Source organism: Biomphalaria glabrata, chromosome 18, assembly GCF_947242115.1.
Source record: "Biomphalaria glabrata chromosome 18, xgBioGlab47.1, whole genome shotgun sequence".
NCBI lineage: Eukaryota > Metazoa > Mollusca > Gastropoda > Planorbidae > Biomphalaria > Biomphalaria glabrata.
In genome coordinates this window covers 8,981,604-9,004,144 of record NC_074728.1, presented here as the reverse complement: position 1 = coordinate 9,004,144, position 22,541 = coordinate 8,981,604, and the positions used below count along the sequence as shown (strand labels likewise).

At 39.3% G+C, this 22,541-nt stretch overlaps 1 protein-coding gene across 1 annotated transcript; it reads right to left on the bottom strand.

Moving 5' to 3' along the window:
- Nucleotides 1-21,082: 21,082 nt before the first annotated feature.
- Nucleotides 21,083-22,541, bottom strand: LOC129924015 (uncharacterized). Its single transcript, XM_056017609.1, has 2 exons — nucleotides 21,917-22,541; nucleotides 21,083-21,690 (listed from the first exon to the last, which is right to left on the bottom strand). The coding sequence occupies exons 1-2, from the start codon at nucleotides 22,539-22,541 to the stop codon at nucleotides 21,083-21,085; spliced, it is 1,233 nt and encodes a 410-aa protein (XP_055873584.1).

Genomic DNA, 22,541 nt, shown 5'->3' with positions numbered 1-22,541 from the left:
TTTTTGTGGAAGCAGCTTGCCGACCAATGCATCGAACGGCGCGGGAGGATCTAAGTTAGTAAGAATAGCACAAAAGGTTTTTAAAAATAAAACTTTTTACTAGCAGGATAATGCACTGTAGATACCTCAGAATATGCATTTTGTTGGCTTTCAATACCAGAAATAGTTTTAAGCGGCAGGGCTCCAGGAAGAGCCTATTCTAGGGCACAAAAATCGTCATCCGAAAGAATGGAGGGTCATAGTGTAATAAAGATTAGTTATGTATACACACACACAAACATATATATTTTTTCGCGAAAGGGGGGGGGGCGGGGGAAAATCCCCCTCCCCGAAAAATAAAATCCTGGCTACGCCCATGAATGATATAGATCTAGTACGGAAAACGCATGACTATAAGAAATAAAATTTTATTTTAGAAGGGTAACAGTATCGTAATACTTTTATTTTTATCTGTTGATGATTAAGACTACAGTTAGATCGATACATTTCTAATGAATTTTAAGCGGTCTCCATTTTCGTAAAATCACACTAACAAGAGATAGAATTTTATTAAGCTGACAACTTGAAAAGGAAATGATTAAACAAAAAAGGTTGCTAATTAAAATTGCTGCTAATGGCAGCTGTTTTTTTTTTTAATTTTGTAGGGCAATTAGTAAATTTGTCTTTTTAACCAAGGACCAACATAGGAATTTCAGAAAACATGTCATATGCGGGGCCCTGAGCCTATGTATATCACATCACGTCACGCTAGCGGACTCGTCGGCCTCTTGAGCCGTAGGCCTTATTTTGTTACAAAACATAGCCTACTCTACATTGCGTAAGTACTGTAGTATTGGCCTTCTAGCTACATAAACTCAAAGCGTTCCGCCTTAACTTCTGTACGATAGGAGTTACAGTGGTCCATTAACTTTCGGAGATCCTACTTTAATTTTACACTGAAATATCGAATCTTCCCACTCCACCAGATGTATTTACATACACAGTAGCCTATTGGGGACTAAATGGATGATGATCAGCTGAAATATCTGTAAGGCAAGTATTTGAGAGCCCATGGGCGTAGCCAGGATTTTTTTTCGGGGAGGGTTTTGCCCCCGCCCGACCTCCCCCCCCCCCGCGAAAAAAAAATATATATAAATATATATATGTGTGTGTGTACATAAATTCTGACCCTTTTGGAAGACGTTTATTGTTTATTGTAGACTCCCCGCCCTTGCTAGCAAGGGGGTCAGGGGGAGTTCACAGCGCTCCCCCAGCGCGGGGCGAAGCCCCTGCGCCGAGCACAATTTCTGGTATTGAAAGCCAACAAAATGCATATTCTGAGGTATCTACAGTGCATTATCTTGCTATTAAAAAGTTTTATTTCAAAAACCTAATGTGCTATTCTTACTGACTTAAACACTCTCGCGCCGTTCGGCGCATTTTCCGGCAAGCTGTTTCCGCAACGCTTATTTTGCGTAATTCATTTTTGGAAAACATGTCCCGCAAAACCTCATGCGACGCTCTGTCACAACCTTACTAAGGATTCGACTCCCAGTTCGGCATATGATTTCTTTGATTTAGACCCGATCTCTATGACTGACTCCTAAAATCTGTCTTAGCCATCTTTGTTGAGACACATTTAACGATTTTCAATTTCGGCAGAAGACTATTCACACTTAATTAATGGAGCCCAAGCCACTGGTAGAAATTTGTAAACTTTCTTGACTACGCTCTTGGAATTACATGCCTGTATTTCGCTTTAGATATTATATCGAAAAGGAAAGTTTTTTCGTCAAATCATCTGTTGAGGGGTTTTAAACTAAAAAATCTCTGGGTTTTTTGTTTTGTTTTGTTTTTCATTCAAAACCCCATTTAGCTACGATCATAGAATTTGGTGACTGTAGTTTGCTTTAAAATAATATTGAAGAGAGAGGTTTTCAACTCTAAACGCTCTGTAGGGGAATTTTAAACTCAAAACCATCTGGAGGGGTTTTAAACTTTAAAGAAAAAGCCATATGGAAGAGGGGGATTTAAACTCAAAACCCCTTTGGCTACGCTCATAGATTTTATAGTGGGTAATTTGCTTTTTTTTTATATTGAAGAGGTACTTTTTAGCTTCAAACCCCAACTGGAAGGGGGAGGGGGGGTTAAACTCAAAACCCCTTTGGCTACGCTCATAGAATTTTGAGTGTGTAATTTGCTTTTTTTATATTGAAGATGGGGTTATCGTAAATTTTGGATGGGGTTTTAAAATCAAAATCTTCCTCAACTGTGCTGTTGGAATTTGGAGATTGTTGTTTGCATTTTTTTGCTTTGTTTTATAGAAGAGGGGGATTTAACTGCAAAAACCTCTGGTAGGGGGTTTAAAATCCATAAACCCCTGTAGGTGGTTTTAAACTCAAAGCCCCCTGGTAGAGGGATTTGTATCTCAAAACCCCCTGATAGGGGTTTTTAAAATCTCAAAACCCCCTGGTAGGGGGATTTAAACTCAAAACCCCCTGGTAGAGGGTTTTTAACTCAAAACTGCCTCGGCTGTGCTGTGGTAAGTGATGATTTAGTATTAAAATCTCACCTAAAATAAACAAAATGAAAGCAAAAATCAGTCACTAAATTCCGCCCCCCCCCCGGGGGGGATTTCATTTCGGGGGGGGGTTGAAACCCAAGAACCCCCCCCCTGGCTACGCCCATGTGAGAGCCTGACTATACAATAGAAAATATAACCCAGATCTAACTTAATTCTAACATTTTCCAAAAGATTCCAGAGAGGAAATGGGTAATAAAGGGAAATAATCTTGGAAAATACAGATCTTTTGTTGAATATGTTTTTCTTTTACCATAGTTACTTCCCCTTTCACAGAAGCCCGGGAAATGAAACGCTCACATTGAAGTATATTTGTATCACTCCATGCAATAATATTCATAGAACTTGTCTAATTGTGTTACTTGTCTCCCCTTTTCCTGGTCAAGGGGCGCAACTTTTTTCCTAGTGGGCAGCCAATGGGAAATAACTGATAAAAGATTTGGAATATTTGATTGATCTGCTTATTGATTGGAGCCAGCAGAGAGGAAAATAGTTGGAATATGATGATTTGTGTGTGTGGCTCTCTGCAAGTGTACGTTGCTCTATGAGGTTATATGTGGGTGGACGCTTGAGACTTCCGGTTTCTTACATTCACATTGTTACCGGAAACCAATGCAAGAGCAGACGTCTATTATGTTACACATACACAGACGTCTTGTCACAAGAATAGGATCGAAGATTGCTTGCCATTTGAGAATAAAATCAGAGGAGTTGGTCGTGTGGCAGAGCACTATCTTATAACACATAGTTTTTATGGTTCGAACCCCATTCATTAGGCACTAAAATGAAACTTGAAGAAAAATATTCACAGTTAAGATTAATTATAGCAATGTATTGTGCTTTTGATAGTGAAGCTCCCTCTACGTCTTTGAACCAAAGAAGAAAAGATAACGCCCATACAGATGATGTGAAACAAATTATTTCCAAAACAAAGGTTTCACTAGCATCACTTGACACTTTAGCATGAAGAGATGAGTCCGTTGGGGTTCCATTGATTATTGATAACTATTTAGAAACATCAGGATTTCGCATAATTTCTACTGTTCAAAGGACTTGTTTTAGTTTTCAGACTTTTGCTTTGGCTATTTTTTTTTCTTTTTTTTGTAAATGAAGTAAGATTATTATTTCCTAATCCTTCACTTCCTGCTTGATACATAGGAGATGATAGCAAGCAGTGTTAGAACCCCAGACCATCATGATGACATCCCGAGAACATACCACACAAACTGGCATACCACACAAACTGGCATACCACATGACCTGGAATACCACATGACCTGGCATACCACAAGACCTGGAATACCACATGACCTGGCATACCACATGACCTGGAATACCACATGACATGGAATACCACAAGACCTGGATGACTTGCATTACCACATGACCTGGCATACCACATGACCTGGAATACCACATGACCTGGCATACCACAAGACCTGGATGACTTGCATTACCACAAGACCTGGCATACCACATGATCTGGCATACCACAAGACCTGGAAAACCACATGACCTGCATTACCACATGACCTGGCATATCTAACGACCTGGCATACCACATGACCTGGTATACCACAATACCTGGAATACCACATGACCCGGTATACCACATGACCTTGCATACAACGCAACTTGGCATACCACACTGACATACCACATGACCTTGCATACCACATGACCTGGCATACCACACGACCTGGTATACCCCATGGCCTTAGAATACCACACGACTTGGCATATCACATTATCTGGCATAAAACCTGACCTTGCATACCACACGACATGGCACACCACATGACCTGGCATACCACATGACCTGGCATACCACATGGCCACATGGCAGTCATTTCTGTTAAACAAGTCAAGTCCACAGTAAATCTAGGAACTGAAAAAAGATAAACCAGCACAATATCAATGACTTATTTTTCGTCTTTTTTTCCCCCCTTCCAAGAATATGATATATTTTGAACTAGGTCATTTGACATCTCGCAGCTATATAATCAACGTATGTTTCTTGTTAGTTTGTGGCTATGAAATTTAATTTTCATTTTCAGATTTGTTTATTTGTTCTTTTATTAATTATTTTTTTCGGGAACATCAAAATGCAAGTTTGCATTTTTTTTCCAAACTTTAGTATGTGTCCAACGTTCCAGATAGATGACCAGATAGATGACCACACTAGTTACTAAGAAAGTGAAAAGACTACTCACAAAAAACTACTGACCAGACTACTCTCCACACTACTGACGACACTACTAAGCATACTGATGATAACACTATTGACCACTATACTGAGAACACTACTGACCACTCTACTTGTATTTTAAGTCAAAAAAGGGCGTATAAAATCACAACGATTTCGTAATGTTTAATAATAATAATAATTATAGCTTTTTTATAACGCTACTTTCATACTAATAGCATGCTCAGAGCTCTAGGGTCCAATCTCATTTGTGGACCAGTTGGAGGGAGGGGGTTTCTAGGAGAAATTTTCCGTGCTGTCTTTAGCCGCTCAATAAACACAACTCTGTCCGAGTCGGGTGTCGAACCTCGAGCCCCCTTCGTATGTACCCAAGCCAAGTTCAAGCGTACTTTGCCTCTCGACCACGCTTTAGAGAAAATCAAATATTCTTTCTTAATATGTCTACATTTTTTTTCGGATGAAAAAAGATAAGAACTGATTTTGTCAAACAATTTTACTGCTATTTCATATTTTCATGTTAAACCCAACAATGTCAAGAACGCTAAATTGAACCTCAAGTTGCCAACTAGATACAAAAAGAATAGAGTTTTAATATATTAACTCTTTCTCTCCGTAATTATTTTCTACATTCTGATAGAATAATTCATTTCGCTCATTTGTTTTTTGCTACCCTTTTATGCTTAAAGTTCAATACCTCTTTTGTATGTAATCAGGAAACGTTATATTAAGTATATAATTATAGAAGAAGACCAAGGTCACTCATGCGTCACAAATTAAAGTTTATCAAACCTAAATTTAAATTAATTTAATGGGGTTAAATCATTGTTGGTATCGTCAGTTAGGAGAGTAAGAGTTAATAATCTCTCAATGAGTGTCAGTGGAAGTAAATTTTCTTTCATTATCGATAATTAGTTGCCCATTTGTTGTTCAAAAAAAGGTAACAAAGTCGTAGAGTGAAAGTCTACTGTCTCCTCCGTTCTGACCTTACTGGATGAGCTTTTAGAACATTTGATTGTTCCGTTCTTAAAGTATTCACAAAAACTATCTCACATACACGTGTAGAAAAAAACCCTAGCTTGTCAACACTTCTTTTACATTGTACACCGGATACACCAAAGAGCTTGCTATTTATAGATTTTTGTTTTCACCAAGTATAAGTTTACTTTAAAAAATATTTGATCAGGGCCGGGTTTAAGAGCCGCAGACGTATGAGAGTGCAAAAGCCGGGATTTGTGAATGGATCAAGCCCAAGTGGTACAATCGCCTGGAACAGTTGTAGCACAGAACGGGAGGTCTGGAAGGTTCTCAAACGGCCGAACAGGAAGGACGGATGGTGGCAGTTAGACAGAAATGATTAGGCAATTTCGGCACGGCTTCGCACGGGACACTGTCCGATAGAAGCTTAATTCACCACGATCCCAGATGTCGATACTATCAAACAGAAGACGAGACAGTTGAACACACAAATTTGAAGATACTAGTCTAGGCACAGATAGAACTAGTGCATGAGGAGTGGGGGAGGTCTTGCCCTGTATGGAGACAGGCAAACACTTTAGAACACTGCCAGACACCTAGACAATGCTATAGAGCAGGGGTTCTCAACCTGTGGGTCGCGACCCCCTTGGGGGTCGATTGACGATTTGCCAGTGGTCGCCAAAGACCATCGAAAAAGTTTATTGTTTTTGTCTATTCCTCTAAAGCTGTGTGTGTGTGCGAGGGGGAGGGGTGGTCGCGGCAGAGTGGGAGATTGTAAAAAGGGGTCGCCCAGCTTAAAAGGTTGAGAACCGCTGCTATAAGGGATTGTCCCACCACTGAGCCTTAGTGGATGGAGCCTTCAAATAGTCTTTTGAGTAGGTGCGACGCCATTTTAAACGGGACCGGTCTTGTTTTACTTTTCCTCTTTTTGGCCTTCACACATTTTAAATAAATAAACAAATATATATATATATATATATATATATATATATAATATATATATATATATATATATATATATATATATCGAGAGGTGATCTGTTCCATTTGCATCTTCTTGTGTGACTAAAGAGGCCAATCCTTGATGAGCAGCTGCGGTCAAAGGTTGGGCATATGTAATCACTAGGCGCCGTTACATTTTCACCCTTCTCTCTGCTGCTGTTATGTATGGCATCTGCAATCCGAGACCCTTACTTTATGCTCTCTCTCTCCATGTGGATCTATCCATTGATAGTTTTTCCCAGCTGCTAGTGTCGATTTTGAAGAGCTTCATGTCGCGTTTGCTTACATTTGTATACCGTAAAATTTACAAGTACTCTATTTTTTTCCCTATAATATGACATGCTTTTAAATCAATTAATATTATTGACGCTTAAACAGGATTTAGAGCCTCCCCAAAAATCCTGTCAAGGACCCTTCTAAAATCCGGCGCTGCATCTGATGGTGACTTGTAGACCTTTTGTAGCTGACGACTCAACGGGGTTACAAGTAAACAGAGACGTTCGAAACTTAACATCCGTGAGATTAAACCATGACGTCTAGAGGGAAGGACCCTTCAAATACTCGCTCAAGGTCTGACCTGACCTATAAATAGTCGTGTGTGTACATGGCTGTATCGATGTCAGCTCAAATTTGTCTAATGTGCCGGAAATACCTCGGAACGTCAAAGGCTTATGTTACCGCGTCTCTATAATTACAGAGCTAGGCGACCAAGGATAGAGGCGGGGTTAGCTGGGGCCTGAAGTTACAGGGTAGTTTGTTTGTGTGTGCGCTATTTTCAAAGACAAAGTAATTTACTGTAAGAAGGTGCTACTTATCTCTAGGACAGGCATTAAAGAGGTTATCTCTATCTTGAAGATATGCAAGAACAACAAGTTTAAAAAGCTAAGGAAATTTTGCACTTTCGTTTCTCATAGAAAGTATCTTGTTTTCTGACACACTTGGGAGTATGTCTGTTTAGGTGGAACAGTGGGACGTGTGAACGTTAAACTGGCACAATGGAATTTTTTTTTTTTCTGTTTAACGAAAACAGTAATGTGTGTCTATACAAGCAACACGCTGAGATGTCTTATCTTATCTTATATAATACAGACGTTACTTCAAAAAAGAAGATGATTACGTCCTACGCGTCATGCATTTAGTCATGCATATTAACCAATGACCTAAATTCTGCCAAGTCACTGGTTTTTCCTGGCTAGCGCAGGTAACCCATTCCATGCTCTACTAGCACTAGGGAAGAAGGAGCATTTGTACAAATTTGTCCTAGCAAATGGCAAGAGGAATATGTCTAGTGAATTCACAATAACTGAAGTGTGCCTGTTCAAGTGACTTAATGAGATGTGTCTGTTTCATGAACTAATTTAGTGTGTGTCTATTCAATTGAACAAACTGAGATGTGTCTATTCAATTGACAGAACCGAAATGTGTCTGTTGAATTGACAGAACTGAGATGTGTATGTTTTATTGACAGAACTGAGATGTGTCTGTTGAATTGACAGAACTGAGATGTGTATGTTTTATTGACAGAACTGAGATGTGTATGTTGAATTGACAGAACTGAGATGTGTCTGTTGAATTGACAGAACTGAGATGTGTATGTTTTATTGACAGAACTGAGATGTGTCTGTTGAATTGACAGAACCGAGATATGTATGTTTTATTGACAGAACTAAGATGTGTCTGTTGAATTGACAGAACTGAGATGTGTATGTTTTATTGACAGAACTGAGATGTGTCTGTTGAATTGACAAAAAAAGAGATGTGTCTGTTGAATTGACAGAACTGAGATGTGTATGTTTTATTGACAGAACCGAGATGTGTCTGTTGAATTGACAGAACTGAGATGTGTCTGTTGAATTGACAAAAAAAGAGATGTGTCTGTTGAATTGACAGAACTGAGATGTGTATGTTTTATTGACAGAACCGAGATGTGTCTGTTGAATTGACAGAACTGAGATGTGTCTGTTGAAATGACAGAACTGAGATGTGTATGTTTTATTGACAGAACCGAAATGTGTCTGTTGAATTGACAGAACTGAGATGTGTATGTTTTATTGACAGAACTGAGATGTGTCTGTTGAATTGACAGAACCGAGATATGTATGTTTTATTGACAGAACTGAGATGTGTCTGTTGAATTGACAGAACTGAGATGTGTATGTTTTATTGACAGAACTGAGATGTGTCTGTTGAATTGACAGAACCGAGATGTGTCTGTTGAATTGACAGAACTGAGATGTGTCTGTTGAATTGACAGAACTGAGATGTGTCTGTTGAATTGACAGAACCGAGATGTGTCTGTTGAATTGACAGAACCGAGATGTGTATGTTTTATTGACAGAACTGAGATGTGTCTGATCAATTTACAAAATGAGGTGTGTCTGTTTAATTGACTGACTGAGATGTGTCTGTTTAAGTAATTAATTTAGTTGTGTCTGTTCAAATGACACTCAATGGATAAAACTGTGATGTGTCTATTTAATTGACACCTTTTCGATACATCTGTTTAATTTACAAAACTTAGATGTGTTTGCTAAATTGAAAAAAAACTGAGATGTTTCTGTTGAATTAATAAACTGAGTTGTGTTTGTTCAAATGGCACTGGAATATGTTTATATGCCTAAACCGATAAACCAATGTTTCACAGCTTTTCACTTAAATTTCTTAATTGGTCTTCTATTTTCGTTCCGCCCCTGGGAGATGAGGTCCTCCTGCGCGAATAGAAGAGGCAGAAGCACTACTCTAATAGAATGAGTACACCTGAACGATCGGGCAATGTTTTTTGTCATGGGTTCACCGCTCTGCATACCCCCAGGGGGGGGGGGCACCACGTCCCCTATGTCTAGAATTCTTTTTCACTCGCTGCAATGGATTCCAGCAGCTTAGGGCCTCATGCAATTAATTTTGTTGTACATTGTACAATCTTGACCGAGTTTTTACTCCAATTGTTTTTAAAGAATTATGTTTTCCTGTTTTTCTTAGTTCTAGAAATCACTCCAGTTGGATGCACTGTTTCGCAAGCTAAAAAAAAAAAAGAGTGGCAGTTTATTATTGGTTGTGTTCATTAAATTAGACGGCTGACAACTAAAGTTCCAGTGATGCCTAAACTTCGGTCCGCGTGACATTTCCGGCCCATTTCGTGTTGCTATCCGGAATATTCATTTTTTTTTCTGCTACCATCCCCTATCTTCATGTAGTAGTAAAAAAAATATTTCTGAAGAAATGTTGAATAGGTATACTAAACAATAGTAACGTACTTATTCCTGTGAAACTCCCAGCTGTGCATTGGACTGCAGCCATGCCTCTCTCGTATCCTCAGCTTGTTCCGATGACCCAGTTGTTCAGGGTTTGCTTGGGCCTGCCCACTATCCTCTTTCTAATGTACATAGTGAAAAGAAAACAAAAAATAGTCCATTTTGTACACTACGTTTCTTAGCGTTCTGCCATTTATCTTCTTATCTTATATATTACAGACTTTACTTAAAAAAAAAGAAGATAATTACGTCCTACGCATTTCATGTGTCAATCTAGTCATACATGTAAATCAATGACTAAAACTCTGCTAAGTGGTTGTTTTTCATGGCTGATTCAGGCAACCCATTTCATTCTCTAAGGCTAAGTCGTTGTTTTTCATGGCTGATTCAGGCAACCCATTCCATTCTCTAAGGCACTAGGGAAGAAGGATAAACATCTGTGTATCAGTTCTGCAGCCGAACAATACAAACAAGTAATTTAAAAACTAAAAGAAAAAACTAATCCCAACTTGATGGTTAGATAATCGAGTAAACAAATCAATTATTTTCTTCTTTGAATAATAAAAAGAAAAATAAATCAACTGGCCAAGATGGCGAGGATAGTACCTAAACGCTGATTTTTAAAAAATGGCTGCTTTTCCCTAACTGATATGAAAGAAGATGGCAACAGTTGGCCACTGAATGAGACAGTCGGAGAGCTGTCTGGAAAGTAGCAGGACACACATTTAAGACCCAAAGAGTAGTAGGACACACATTTAAGACCCAAAGAGTAGCGGGACACACATTTAAGACCCAAAGAGTAGCAGGACACACATTTAAGACCCAAAGAGTAGCAGGACACACATTTAAGACCCAAAGAGTAGCGGGACACACATTTAAGACCCAAAGAGTAGCAGGACACACATTTAAGACCCAAAGAGTAGCAGGACACACATTTAAGACCCAAAGAGTAGCGGGACACACATTTAAGACCCAAAGAGTAGCAGGACACACATTTAAGACCCAAAGAGTAGCGGGACACACATTTAAGACCCAAAGAGTAGCAGGACACACATTTAAGACCCAAAGAGTAGCGGGACACACATTTAAGACCCAAAGAGTAGCGGGACACACATTTAAGACCCAAAGAGTAGCAGGACACACATTTAAGACCCAAAGAGTAGCAGGACACACATTTAAGACCCAAAGAGTAGCAGGACACACATTTAAGACCCAAAGAGTAGCAGGACACACATTTAAGACCCAAAGAGTAGCGGGACACAGATTTAAGACCCAAAGAGTAGCAGGACACACATTTAAGACCCAAAGAGTAGCAGGACACACATTTAAGACCCAAAGAGTAGCAGGACACACATTTAAGACCCAAAGAGTAGCAGGACACACATTTAAGACCCAAAGAGTAGCAGGACACACATTTAAGACCCAAAGAGTAGCAGGACACACATTTAAGACCCAAAGAGTAGCAGGACACACATTTAAGACCCAAAGAGTAGCAGGACACACATTTAAGACCCAAAGAGTAGCAGGACACACATTTAAGACCCAAACAGTTGCAGGACACACATTTAAGACCCAAAGAGTAGCGGGACACACATTTAAGACCCAAAGAGTAGCAGGACACATATTTAAGACCCAAAGAGTAGCAGGACACACATTTAAGACCCAAAGAGTAGCAGGACACACATTTAAGACCCAAAGAGTAGCAGGACACACATTTAAGACCCAAAGAGTAGCGGGACACACATTTAAGACCCAAAGAGTAGCGGGACACAGATTTAAGACCCAAAGAGTAGCAGGACACAGATTTAAGACCCAAAGAGTAGCAGGACACACATTTAAGACCCAAAGAGTAGCAGGACACACATTTAAGACCCAAAGAGTAGCGGGACACAGATTTAAGACCCAAAGAGTAGCAGGACACACATTTAAGACCCAAAGAGTAGCGGGACACAGATTTAAGACCCAAAGAGTAGCAGAACACACATTTAAGACCCAAAGAGTAGCGGGACACACATTTAAGACCCAAAGAGTAGCAGGACACACATTTAAGACCCAAAGAGTAGCAGGACACACATTTAAGACCCAAAGAGTAGCAGGACACACATTTAAGACCGAAAGAGTAGCGGGACACACATTTAAGACCCAAAGAGTAGCAGGACACACATTTAAGACCCAAAGAGTAGCGGGACACACATTTAAGACCCAAAGAGTAGCGGGACACACATTTAAGACCCAAAGAGTAGCAGGACACACATTTAAGACCCAAAGAGTAGCAGGACACACATTTAAGACCCAAAGAGTAGCAGGACACACATTTAAGACCCAAAGAGTAGCAGGACACACATTTAAGACCCAAAGAGTAGCAGGACACACATTTAAGACCCAAAGAGTCGTAGCCCTTGTCGAAGACAGGCGCAGAAGACGAAAATAAAACTTAACGACGGACAACGGCTTTGTCCGCATCGAGAGTTGTAAAAATATGCAGGTCGATACTGGGTTTGCGTTGTTATGAGATATGGTGCACTCATCTTTAATCTTCGGAACACAATATGGCACTTAATATAACTTGATATATTAGTTGGACATTTTTTTTTAAATCAAGTATGAAACATACCTAAAGTACTTCTGTTACGTTCTAGAAAATGTTCTTTTTGTTCTTGTAAATTAAGTACAAACCTATTACAGCTAAGGAGGCGGGGTGGCTGAGCGGTAGAGCGCTTGATTTCCGAACCAGGGGTCTCGGGATCGAATCCTGGTGAAGAAATTCGATTTTTAATTTCTGGATCTTTGTGCGCCTCTGAGTCCACCCAGCTCTAATAGGTACCTGACATTAGTTGGTGAAACGTAAAGGCGATTGGTCGTCGTGCTGGCCACATGACACCCTCGTTAACCGTAGGCCACAGAAACAGATGACCTATACATCATCTGCCCTATAGATCACAATGTCTAAAAGGGGAACTTTTCCTTTTTTCTTATTTCTAAATGCTAACCGTCACTTTTTGTTTCCACACTATTAGGGTATTGCTTAGGAGTTACTGCATTTCTATAGCTGAGGAATTTGGAACATATTTCAAACATATGTAGCCCTGTAAGATCCGAGTATACTTCGGCTACATCTCAAGCCCAATCATGCAATATTTAACCTAACATGATCAGCATAAGCCCTTGGCATTTCTTAAGATCAGCCACTTCTCTTGCTAGCATAAATCCATTCTCTCCACTCGCCTTTAATTGGAAACTCACCAGAAAATAAAAAGCCTCAAACCCAAATGTAAAAAAAAAAAGAAAGAAATCTCTTTACGTCATGTTCTTTCTGCCATTTGCCTAAAGCAGTTACGTCCCTTCCATTCACTTCACTGTGTTGCCTTCATTCCGTGTTAGTAAGAATCTGCATAATTTCTTAGTGGCCATGATTTCATTTCCTGCTTTTCGGCTTTTCTATTTTTCTTGAAGGCCACCTTTTTTAAAACATTGAAAGAAAGCATATTACATACTTTCAGAACCGAGAATTGTAGACATGCCACACAAACCCACTATATTAGCAATCTAATATACAATTATGTTGCATAGGCGTATTGTTTGCCCAATAATTGCATATTGCTTTAATGATTTATGTATATTATCAATTTCAGAAGCGTCTTCTTTAAGGACAGGGCATGCCTTAGACCGATTTCTCAAAAAATAGCACCCCACAGGCAGTAAGGGGCCCCTAAATTTACATTCAGCATGTTACTATTAATGATGGCTCTTGTCACAGACTCTCAAAGATGCAGCAGGTAAAGGCTACCATATTTAGTGTATCGTACGACTGACCTAACTTTAAATATCCCACCATGGCCCTAGAGCGTTTGAGTTGCCTCCCATGCATAGTGTATAATGAAAGTCAATATAATCGTCTAATTTATGGTAATAGTTGTTAGAGAAAAAGAAATAGAATAGGGGCTCACAAGCATCCATTAAATAGGGCCCCTCATTTTGTAAGGCCGGCCCTGATTTGTCTAATTTATGTGTTGTTTTTTTTTACAGACTTAAAGTTATGTTCAAATTTTAACTGAAATCATGCCAGTATCTTATGTCAAGATATCTAATTTAAATTTCAAATCGAAAAAACAAAACGGTAGGTGCTCTATACGTTAGAAGTATCCACAAATTACATCCCCCTGTTTATACTGTGCACCTTAGTGTGGTCAGTGTATATTTTCATAACGTTTTCTTATGCATGAAACAATTGCAAAACTTATAATTCACTTCCAATGCTCTTATCAACTTGAAACTTGGATACATCAGCTGACAGCTGTGTGGGGAGTGGGGAACTGCTATATGTGGAGGTGGGAACAGCTGTATGGGGAGGGGGAACTGCTATGTGCGGAGGTGGGAACAGCTGTGTGGGGAGGGGGGAACTGCTATGTGCGGAGGTGGGAACAGCTGTGTGGGGAGGGGGAACTGCTATTTGTTGAGGTGGGAACAGCTGTGTGGGGAGGGGGAACTGCTATGTGTGGAGGTGGGAACAGCTGTATGGGAAGGGGGGAACTGCTATGTGTGGATGTAGGAACAGCTGTATGGTGAGGGGGAACTGCTATGTGTGGAGGTGGGAACAGCTGTGTGGGGAGGAGAACTGCTGTGTGGGTGAAATCGTTCCAAACATAGATAATGCCCAGGCATTCATCTAATATTTGTTTTAATGAAATGATATATAGTTGGATTGGGACTGAAGGAGGCCATAGATTATTCATACGTTTTGGACACAGCAATTTGAGTCATCACAAAGCAATTCAATTTCAGTCCATTTCTGAGCACACAGATTGAGGACCACTGCTAAATTGTGTGATTCAATAAACTTCATGAGGCAACATCTTTTCTTGGTCAGCGCTCACGGACATAGCAACCCAAATACACAGACACAGACACATTGTTATATAGAAGAGCGGCTCGAGTCTTACTTTGTCGATACAGTGGTCAATACCTACAGCTCACGTCGCGGGGGAAAGACTGGGGGGTGGGGAGGGAACATTGTGGGTTGGGGGTTGGGGAGGGAACATTAGGGGGAGATGAAGTACACTAAGGGGCGTTCCGACAGACTGACACACAGAGAGACAAGCTTTCACCTGGTCAATACAATGGTCAATACAAGAAGTACATGGAGTTTCTTTACCAGAGGGAGGTAACTGTATGTTCCTTCTTCTCCTACCTGGTCAATACGAGCCTATTATCGCCCTTGTTGAATTTCAATAGCAAATATTTTTTTATTTACACTTGCAAACAATGGAACACTTGAATCTATTTAAGTTAATTTGGTATAAAAGTAAAAAAAAAAGCGTTAAAAATATGTATGCTCTACTCACAATAGACAGCTTTAAACAAACGTCTCACTTAGCAACGGATTAAGGATGAGTGCAGTGTTTCACATGGCAACGCAGAACCCAGATGCGACCTGCATAGTTTCACACAGACACAAAGAAAGTATAAAAGACAGCGTGAAAAATTGGAACCATTGAAATCTGCCCATGTGGAGTGTCACCAGAGAATGCTGACAATGTCCTTCAAAACTGTTTCTTACCAAGAGGCCCGTACAAGACACTGGTCCCAAACCACCCCCATTGGAAAGAAAACTATATGGAGAGCTCCCTGATTTGGAAACCACTGCACAGTTCATCTCACATATTGGTCTAGTCATCTGAACACTCCAACAGTTCATCTCACGTATTGGTCTAGTCATCTGAACACTCCAACAGTTCATCTCACATATTGGTCTCGTCATCTGAACACTCCAACAGTTCATCTCACATATTGGTCTAGTCATCTGAACACTCCAACAGTTCATCTCACATATTGGTCTAGTCATCTGAACACTCCAACAGTTCATCTCACATATTGGTCTACTCATCTGAACACTCCAACAGTTCATCTCACATATTGGTCTAGTCCTCTGAACACTCCAACAGTTCATCTCATATATTGGTCTAGTCATCTGAACACTCCAACATAAACATGAGAACAAGGAAGAAGAAGAACAAGAAGAACAAGAAGAACAAGAAGATTAGATAACTTTATTGGTCCAAACAAATAGAAATTCAGTTTAACTACATTTGTCCAGCATTACTGCTATAACAATAACATTAGAGATGCTAATATGAACAACAGTATTACTAGGTACATAAACATATACACACAACCAGCTTTCTAGCGCCTTATAAATTAAGCTTCTATTTTCTTCTCAGTGACGAGACGTGACCTGCCATAAAAAAAATTGGAGGATTGAATAAAACTTAAATTTATTAAAATCGAAATTGAAATACATTTTTACATGATGCATTCTAATGTATCGAAGAATAAATTATTTAGACTCTAGAACAGCCAAAACTAGATTCTAGAACAGGGGTTTTCAACCTGTGGGTCGCGAACCCCTTGGGGGTCGATTGACCATTTGCCAGGGGTCGCCTAAGACCATCGAAAATATGGATTGTTATTGCCTACTCTTCTATTACTGTATGTGTGTATCGGGGGGGGGGGTCGTGGCAGAGTGGGGGTTTGTAAAAAGGGGTGGCCAAGTTAAAAAGGTTGAGAATTTTTGTTCTAGAAAGATGTAGATCAAGGTGCCTTAAAAAAAAAATTGAATCCTTTATTTCAAGCTAAAATATCGCACATATTAGTACGGCTGTTAAATGACGTCGCCCCAATAATATGAATGTCGTGTGTGTTCAATACCCAAACTAGCCACTTTGTTTTCAATGACAAATAAAATTGGATGTTTAATTTACCATATACACAGAGAAGGAGTTGATTTTTGTTATATATATATATATAAGAGACCCTTCTTGTTCATAATAAGGCGTCACACTTAAGGCGACCTACTGTGTATGCGAAAAAAAGAAGTCACAAATTGAAAAAAAGTTTAGAGATAGCTTTAGCGAGTCTATTCTTTATAGAAGGCCTGAAGAATAGCTCCTTGACACAGGTCATATACAGACATGTGACGTGTCAACAAGCTATTGGTCTAAAATGCCCACAGGTTGTGATGTTGCAGGTAAGTGTTCAGGCCTTTTATAACAAATTGTCTTGGCTTTAGCTGATACTTAGTGTGAATATCTATTATATAGCCACCTAGACAGGACTGTTACCGTTCCGGATGAAAATAATTGAACTCATCTTATAAAGTTCACTCTGTCATTTTACGCTTATTCAATTCAACTCTTGTTTACGTTGTGTGGCTTTGTTGGTTACATTAAACTCAACGCCAGAAGTAAAACACTTGACATACAGACGCATACAATCTTCAAATCGCCAGCAACTCAGAAGATAAAAAAAAATTATATTACAATAAAAAAAAGTTTTTGCAACCTAGCGAGAATGGGTGTGGGAAAAATAACATGTACAAACTTTTTACCAGGCAGACAGACAAACAGGGTGAATTATTAGAAGCTTTGTAACAAGGGAAGAACGAAACTCGAACTTACTTTTAGGGCATTTTTAAACTAGATTTTTGTGTAATGCATCTAAAAACATGCAAAATATAAAAAAGAATCCTTTGAAAAAAAAAAACAACAAACAAAGCTTATCTAAAAGGGAACAACTCCGCCCTAAAAGATATATCTGTCAATAATTTACAAGTTATTTCCCTTATTCGATATCAAACAAAATAATTAATTACCTAAAATGTATTGACTAATTGTGTCATGTTTTGTTAGATTCACTAAATAATTGTTGAAAGTATCAAATTGATCGGAGAATAATTGCGGGAGAAAGTGCGTTAACAATTATTTAAGGGGACTAAACCCAACAAATTTAGCCATAGCTGTAAATACTGAAGGATTAGTTTCCCTTGTTGGTATCAACTAAAATAATTAATTACCTCTAATTTATTGAATAATCGGTTACATTTTTGTATTTACTTCTTGTCTATGCAAATGAATAATTGTGCGAGGTTTCAACTTTATCTGAAAATGGTTGTGGGAGAATTGCCGTGTACACAATTATAACAAGAGAGACAGATAGATAGACAGACTGACTGACAGACAGAGTGAGTTGATAAAAGCCTTGTTATAAAAAGGGGGCTGGTAAGCGAATGAATACACTGCGTTTGGTACACTTCAATGCACCTGAAGTTTGAAGTCCATGCACACATATATCACCTCAACACTTTGATCGAACTTGATCTATTGGCATTCCGTAGAGAGACGGCCCCTCCAAGTGCCAGCCGCGTACCGAGGGGTGAATGGTGAACTCCTGGTGTGCTACAGAGTCTGGCTGGAATTCCTCCTCCTCACCCTCCCCCCTATTCCCACCCCGCGCGGGGCGCTGTGCTGCTTATGGTCATCGTGATATATTGTGGAGGTCTTTCTCCCTCTTCGTGTTTACGTAACACTTTAGTGCCCATTGTGCGGAGGACTTACTTTTATAGTGTCACAGCGATAAAGTGTGTCTCAATACATTGTGTCTCATAACAGTGTGTCTCAATTCATTGTGTCGCAATACAATTTTTTGTTGCTTTTTTCTAAACCTGTTTACAATAATCATAGAAGGTTTGAACTTTTTTTAGTTTCTGAATTAGACGAAAAAAAAAGTTTTTCAACTTAATATTTACATGTTGATAATTTACATATATATATATAACACGAATACAAATATATTATACACTAAAGCCATTACGTCATTGTAGTATTCTTCTTTGTTTCGTTGTAGGGTCTTTTTAGTAGTTTTTTTTTTTTTTTTTGTAGTTTCGTTTCGTGAATATTTCCACATTTTTATATTTATACAAACTTTTCTTTCAGTACTATTGTTTAGATACTAGTAAATGTACTGGAGTATTTAGCTAAGCTTGTAACTTTTAAAGGCTAATACAATCTTCTGAAATTGAATAGTTTCTTGCCTAAAGATAGTCTTAAAAAGTTGAACCCCTAAAGCTCTTTTAATGTATTTATCGGATGAAAATATGTAGGTCACAGCTGGGGGCAGCGTATCCAAGGGAAATACTGCACTCCTCATTAATCTTCGGACTCGAAGACAAGCCTTAGTATTATTATCATCACATGATGACAAATAAACTCAATAACAAATGAAATAAATATACACTTTGATAATTTTTTTTTAGTTTATTTATTGATATTAGCTTTTTATTTTTAAAGTCTCGAATAACGATTGGATGATTTAATGAGTGGTGAAGAATTATTGGATAGTTTTTATTAGCTCTCTAGTGACTGAAGAGTCTCACGTCTTAAGGATATTCCCTAGTGTACGTTTTGGTAGAGTGACGTAGGGCTCTTAAAAGTGTATTCCTTAAGGCCGCTATGAAGGGACGTCTTTAGATTAATCAAGCAGTGTTCTCCCTTGACATGATATGCAGTAAACATTTACAAATTTTATGAGTTTTGTCATCTATTGCTAGCTTTTTCTTATATATACCGTGTACGGAATAAAGAAAATGTTGGTGAGCTATTTGTTTTTAAAGGTATATGATATTTTATGGGTACATTTTAGCACTGCAGTATCAAATTTTCTCAATTCTTCTGTTTGTAGCCTTTTTTTTTTATTTAATTGGCATTATTAAGGTTCAGTTAAGCGTCATTTATATTGTTTAATTAATTGTAATAAATCCCAATTAAGCAAAAAATACAATAAACAATTAAACAAAAAATAGGGATCTTTAATTATTGTAAACGTATTCAGAATATTAAACCGAAAGAGATAAATGTAGATACATCTCGCTTTTTGTGTCCATATTTCTGTAGATAAGATCTTTGTTTTAAGAAAGAGTTTTATATGTAAAAAAATATCACAGATAAATGTTTTTGTGTTTTATTTTGTGAGATGTATGACGTATGTGTGAGATGTGTCGGGGGGGGGGTGAAAGTTCTGTGACTTGGACATTTTAAAATCTGGTCTTTTAGTTCAATTTTTTGAAACGCACTAATATCTATAAAAAAAATAATTTTGTCAAGCAGAATACCTCTTTTGGTGGCTGCTCTTGCACATGTGTTGAAATAGATCTATCTCTTATATTTCTCCCTTCTTCCCTAGTGCTATTAGAGCATGGAATGGGTTGCCTGAGCTAGCCAGGAAAACCAGTGACTTGGCAGAATTTAAGTCATTGGTCAATATGCATGACTAAATGCATGACACGTAGGACGTAATCATCTTCTTTTTTGAAGTAACGTCTGTATTATATAAGATAAGATAAGATTTTCGTGATACTGCTGTCTCGCGTGCAGCTCTGTAATAACCACATATTTTAAGAACATTTCCCGATATGATGACCTTATGAAACTAACAGAGGCTCATCTGAAACACACAAACACACATAATCACTAGCACACATTTCTTCTTTCTTTGTACCTAATAATTGTTTTTAGTCTTTCCTGCCTCAACGAACAAGACAATAACAGTCATGTCAATTACAAGACTAGCGCAGAAGCTACACTTTGATTTAACTATCAACTGCTAGTATAAGCACCACAATAAAATATGTTTGAATTATATATAACTCACCCTCATGTACATCGGAAATTTACGATTTACTTTGGTAACATTACATCCGATAGACGCAGCGGTTCTCAACCTTTTATGCTCGGCGATCCCTTTTTACAATCCCCCACTCTGCCGCGACCCCCTTCCTCCCCGCAAATACACACAGCAATAGAAGAATAGACAAAAACAATCAATTTTTTCGATGGTCTTTGGCGACCCCTGGCAAATCGTCAATCGACCCCCAAGGTTGAGAACCCCTGCCGGATAGAGTAATATAGAAAAAAAAAGGGTAAGGGCTAAGGAGACATGTGAGGGTCATATAATGTAAAAAAGTAAACGTTACCATTGCGATCTATAGGGGAGATGATGTAAAAGTTATCAACGTCTGTGGCCCACAGTTGACGAGGTTATCATGTGGTCAGCACAATGACCAACCGCCTATACTTCTCCCCAACTAATTTCACGAACCCATTATTAAAGCTGGGAGGACTCAGAGGCGCCCTAAAAATCCCGAAATTCAAAATCCAAGTCTTTACCAAGATTCGAGCCCAGGACCCCAGGTGAGGAAGCCTAATGTTTTACCACTCAGCCGCCGCGCCCTCCAAATATAATGCCACCTTAATCACGTTAAGAAAATGAAAAATGGACATTGGGAGGCAGCTTGAACAAATGGACATTGGGAGGCAGCTTGAACAAATGGACATTGGGAGGCAGCTTGAACAAATGGACATTGGGAGGCAGCTTGAACAAATGGACATTGGGAGGCAGCTTGAACAAATGGACATTGGGAGGCAGCTTGAACAAATAGACATTGGGTGGCAGCTTGAAAAAATGGACATTGGGAGGCAGCTTGAAAAAAAAGGGCATTGGGAGGCAGCTTGAACAAAATGGACATTGGGTGGCAGCTTGAACAAATGGACATTGGGAGGCAGCTTGAACAAATGGACATTGGGAGGCAGCTTGAACAAATGGACATTGGGTGGCAGCTTGAAAAAATGGACATTGGGAGGCAGCTTGAACAAATGGACATTGGGAGGCAGCTTGAACAAATGGACATTGGGAGGCAGCTTGAACAAATGGACATTCGGAGGCAGCTTGAACAAATGGACATTGGGAGGCAGCTTGAACAAATGGACATTGGGAGGCAGCTTGAACAAATGGACATTGGGAGGCAGCTTGAACAAATGGACATTGGGAGGCAGCTTGAACAAATGGACATTGGGAGGCAGCTTGAACTAATGGACATTAGGAGACAGCTTGAACAAATGGACATTGGGAGGCAGCTTGAACAAATGGACATTGGGAGGCAGCTTGAACAAATGGACATTGGAAGGCAACTTGAACAAATAGACATTGGGAGGCAGCTTGAACAAATGGACATTGGGAGGCAGCTTGAACAAATGGACATTGGGTGGCAGCTTGAAAAAATGGACATTGGGAGGCAGCTTGAAAAAAAAGGGCATTGGGAGGCAGCTTGAAAAAAATGGACATTGGGTGGCAGCTTGAACAAATGGACATTGGGAGGCAGCTTAAACAAATGGACATTGGGAGGCAGCTTGAAAAAATGGACATTCGGAGGCAGCTTGAACAAATGGACATTGGGTGGCAGCTTGAAAAAATGGACATTGGGAGGCAGCTTGAACAAATGGACATTGGGAGGAAGCTTGAACAAATGGACATTGGGAGGCAGCTTGAACAAATGGACATTGGGTGGCAGCTTAAAAAATGGACATTGGGAGGCAGCTTGAACAAATGGACATTGGGTGGCAGCTTGAAAAAATGGACATTGGGAGGCAGCTTGAACAAATGAACATTCGGAGGCAGCTTGAACAAATGGACATTGGGAGGCAGCTTGAACAAATGGACATTGGGAGGCAGCTTGAACAAATGGACATTGGGAGGCAGCTTGAACAAATGGACATTGGGAGGCAACTTGAACAAATGGACATTGGGAGGCAGCTTGAACAAATGGACATTGGGAGGCAACTTGAACAAATGGACATTGGGTGGCAGCTTGAAAAAATGGACATTGGGAGGCAGCTTGAAAAAAAAGGGCATTGGGAGGCAGCTTGAAAAAAATGAACAT

What these genes read in the sequence shown, in the direction of transcription:
- LOC129924015 (XM_056017609.1), bottom strand. Translation starts at nt 22,541, where the DNA reads ATGTTCATTTTTTTCAAGCTGCCTCCCAATGCCCTTTTTTTTCAAGCT. An exon ending in TTTTCAAGCTGCCTCCCAAT is followed by an intron (nt 21,691 to 21,916) that starts GCCCTTTTTTTT and finishes AATGTCCATTAG; the next exon opens with TTCAAGCTGCCTCCCAATGT.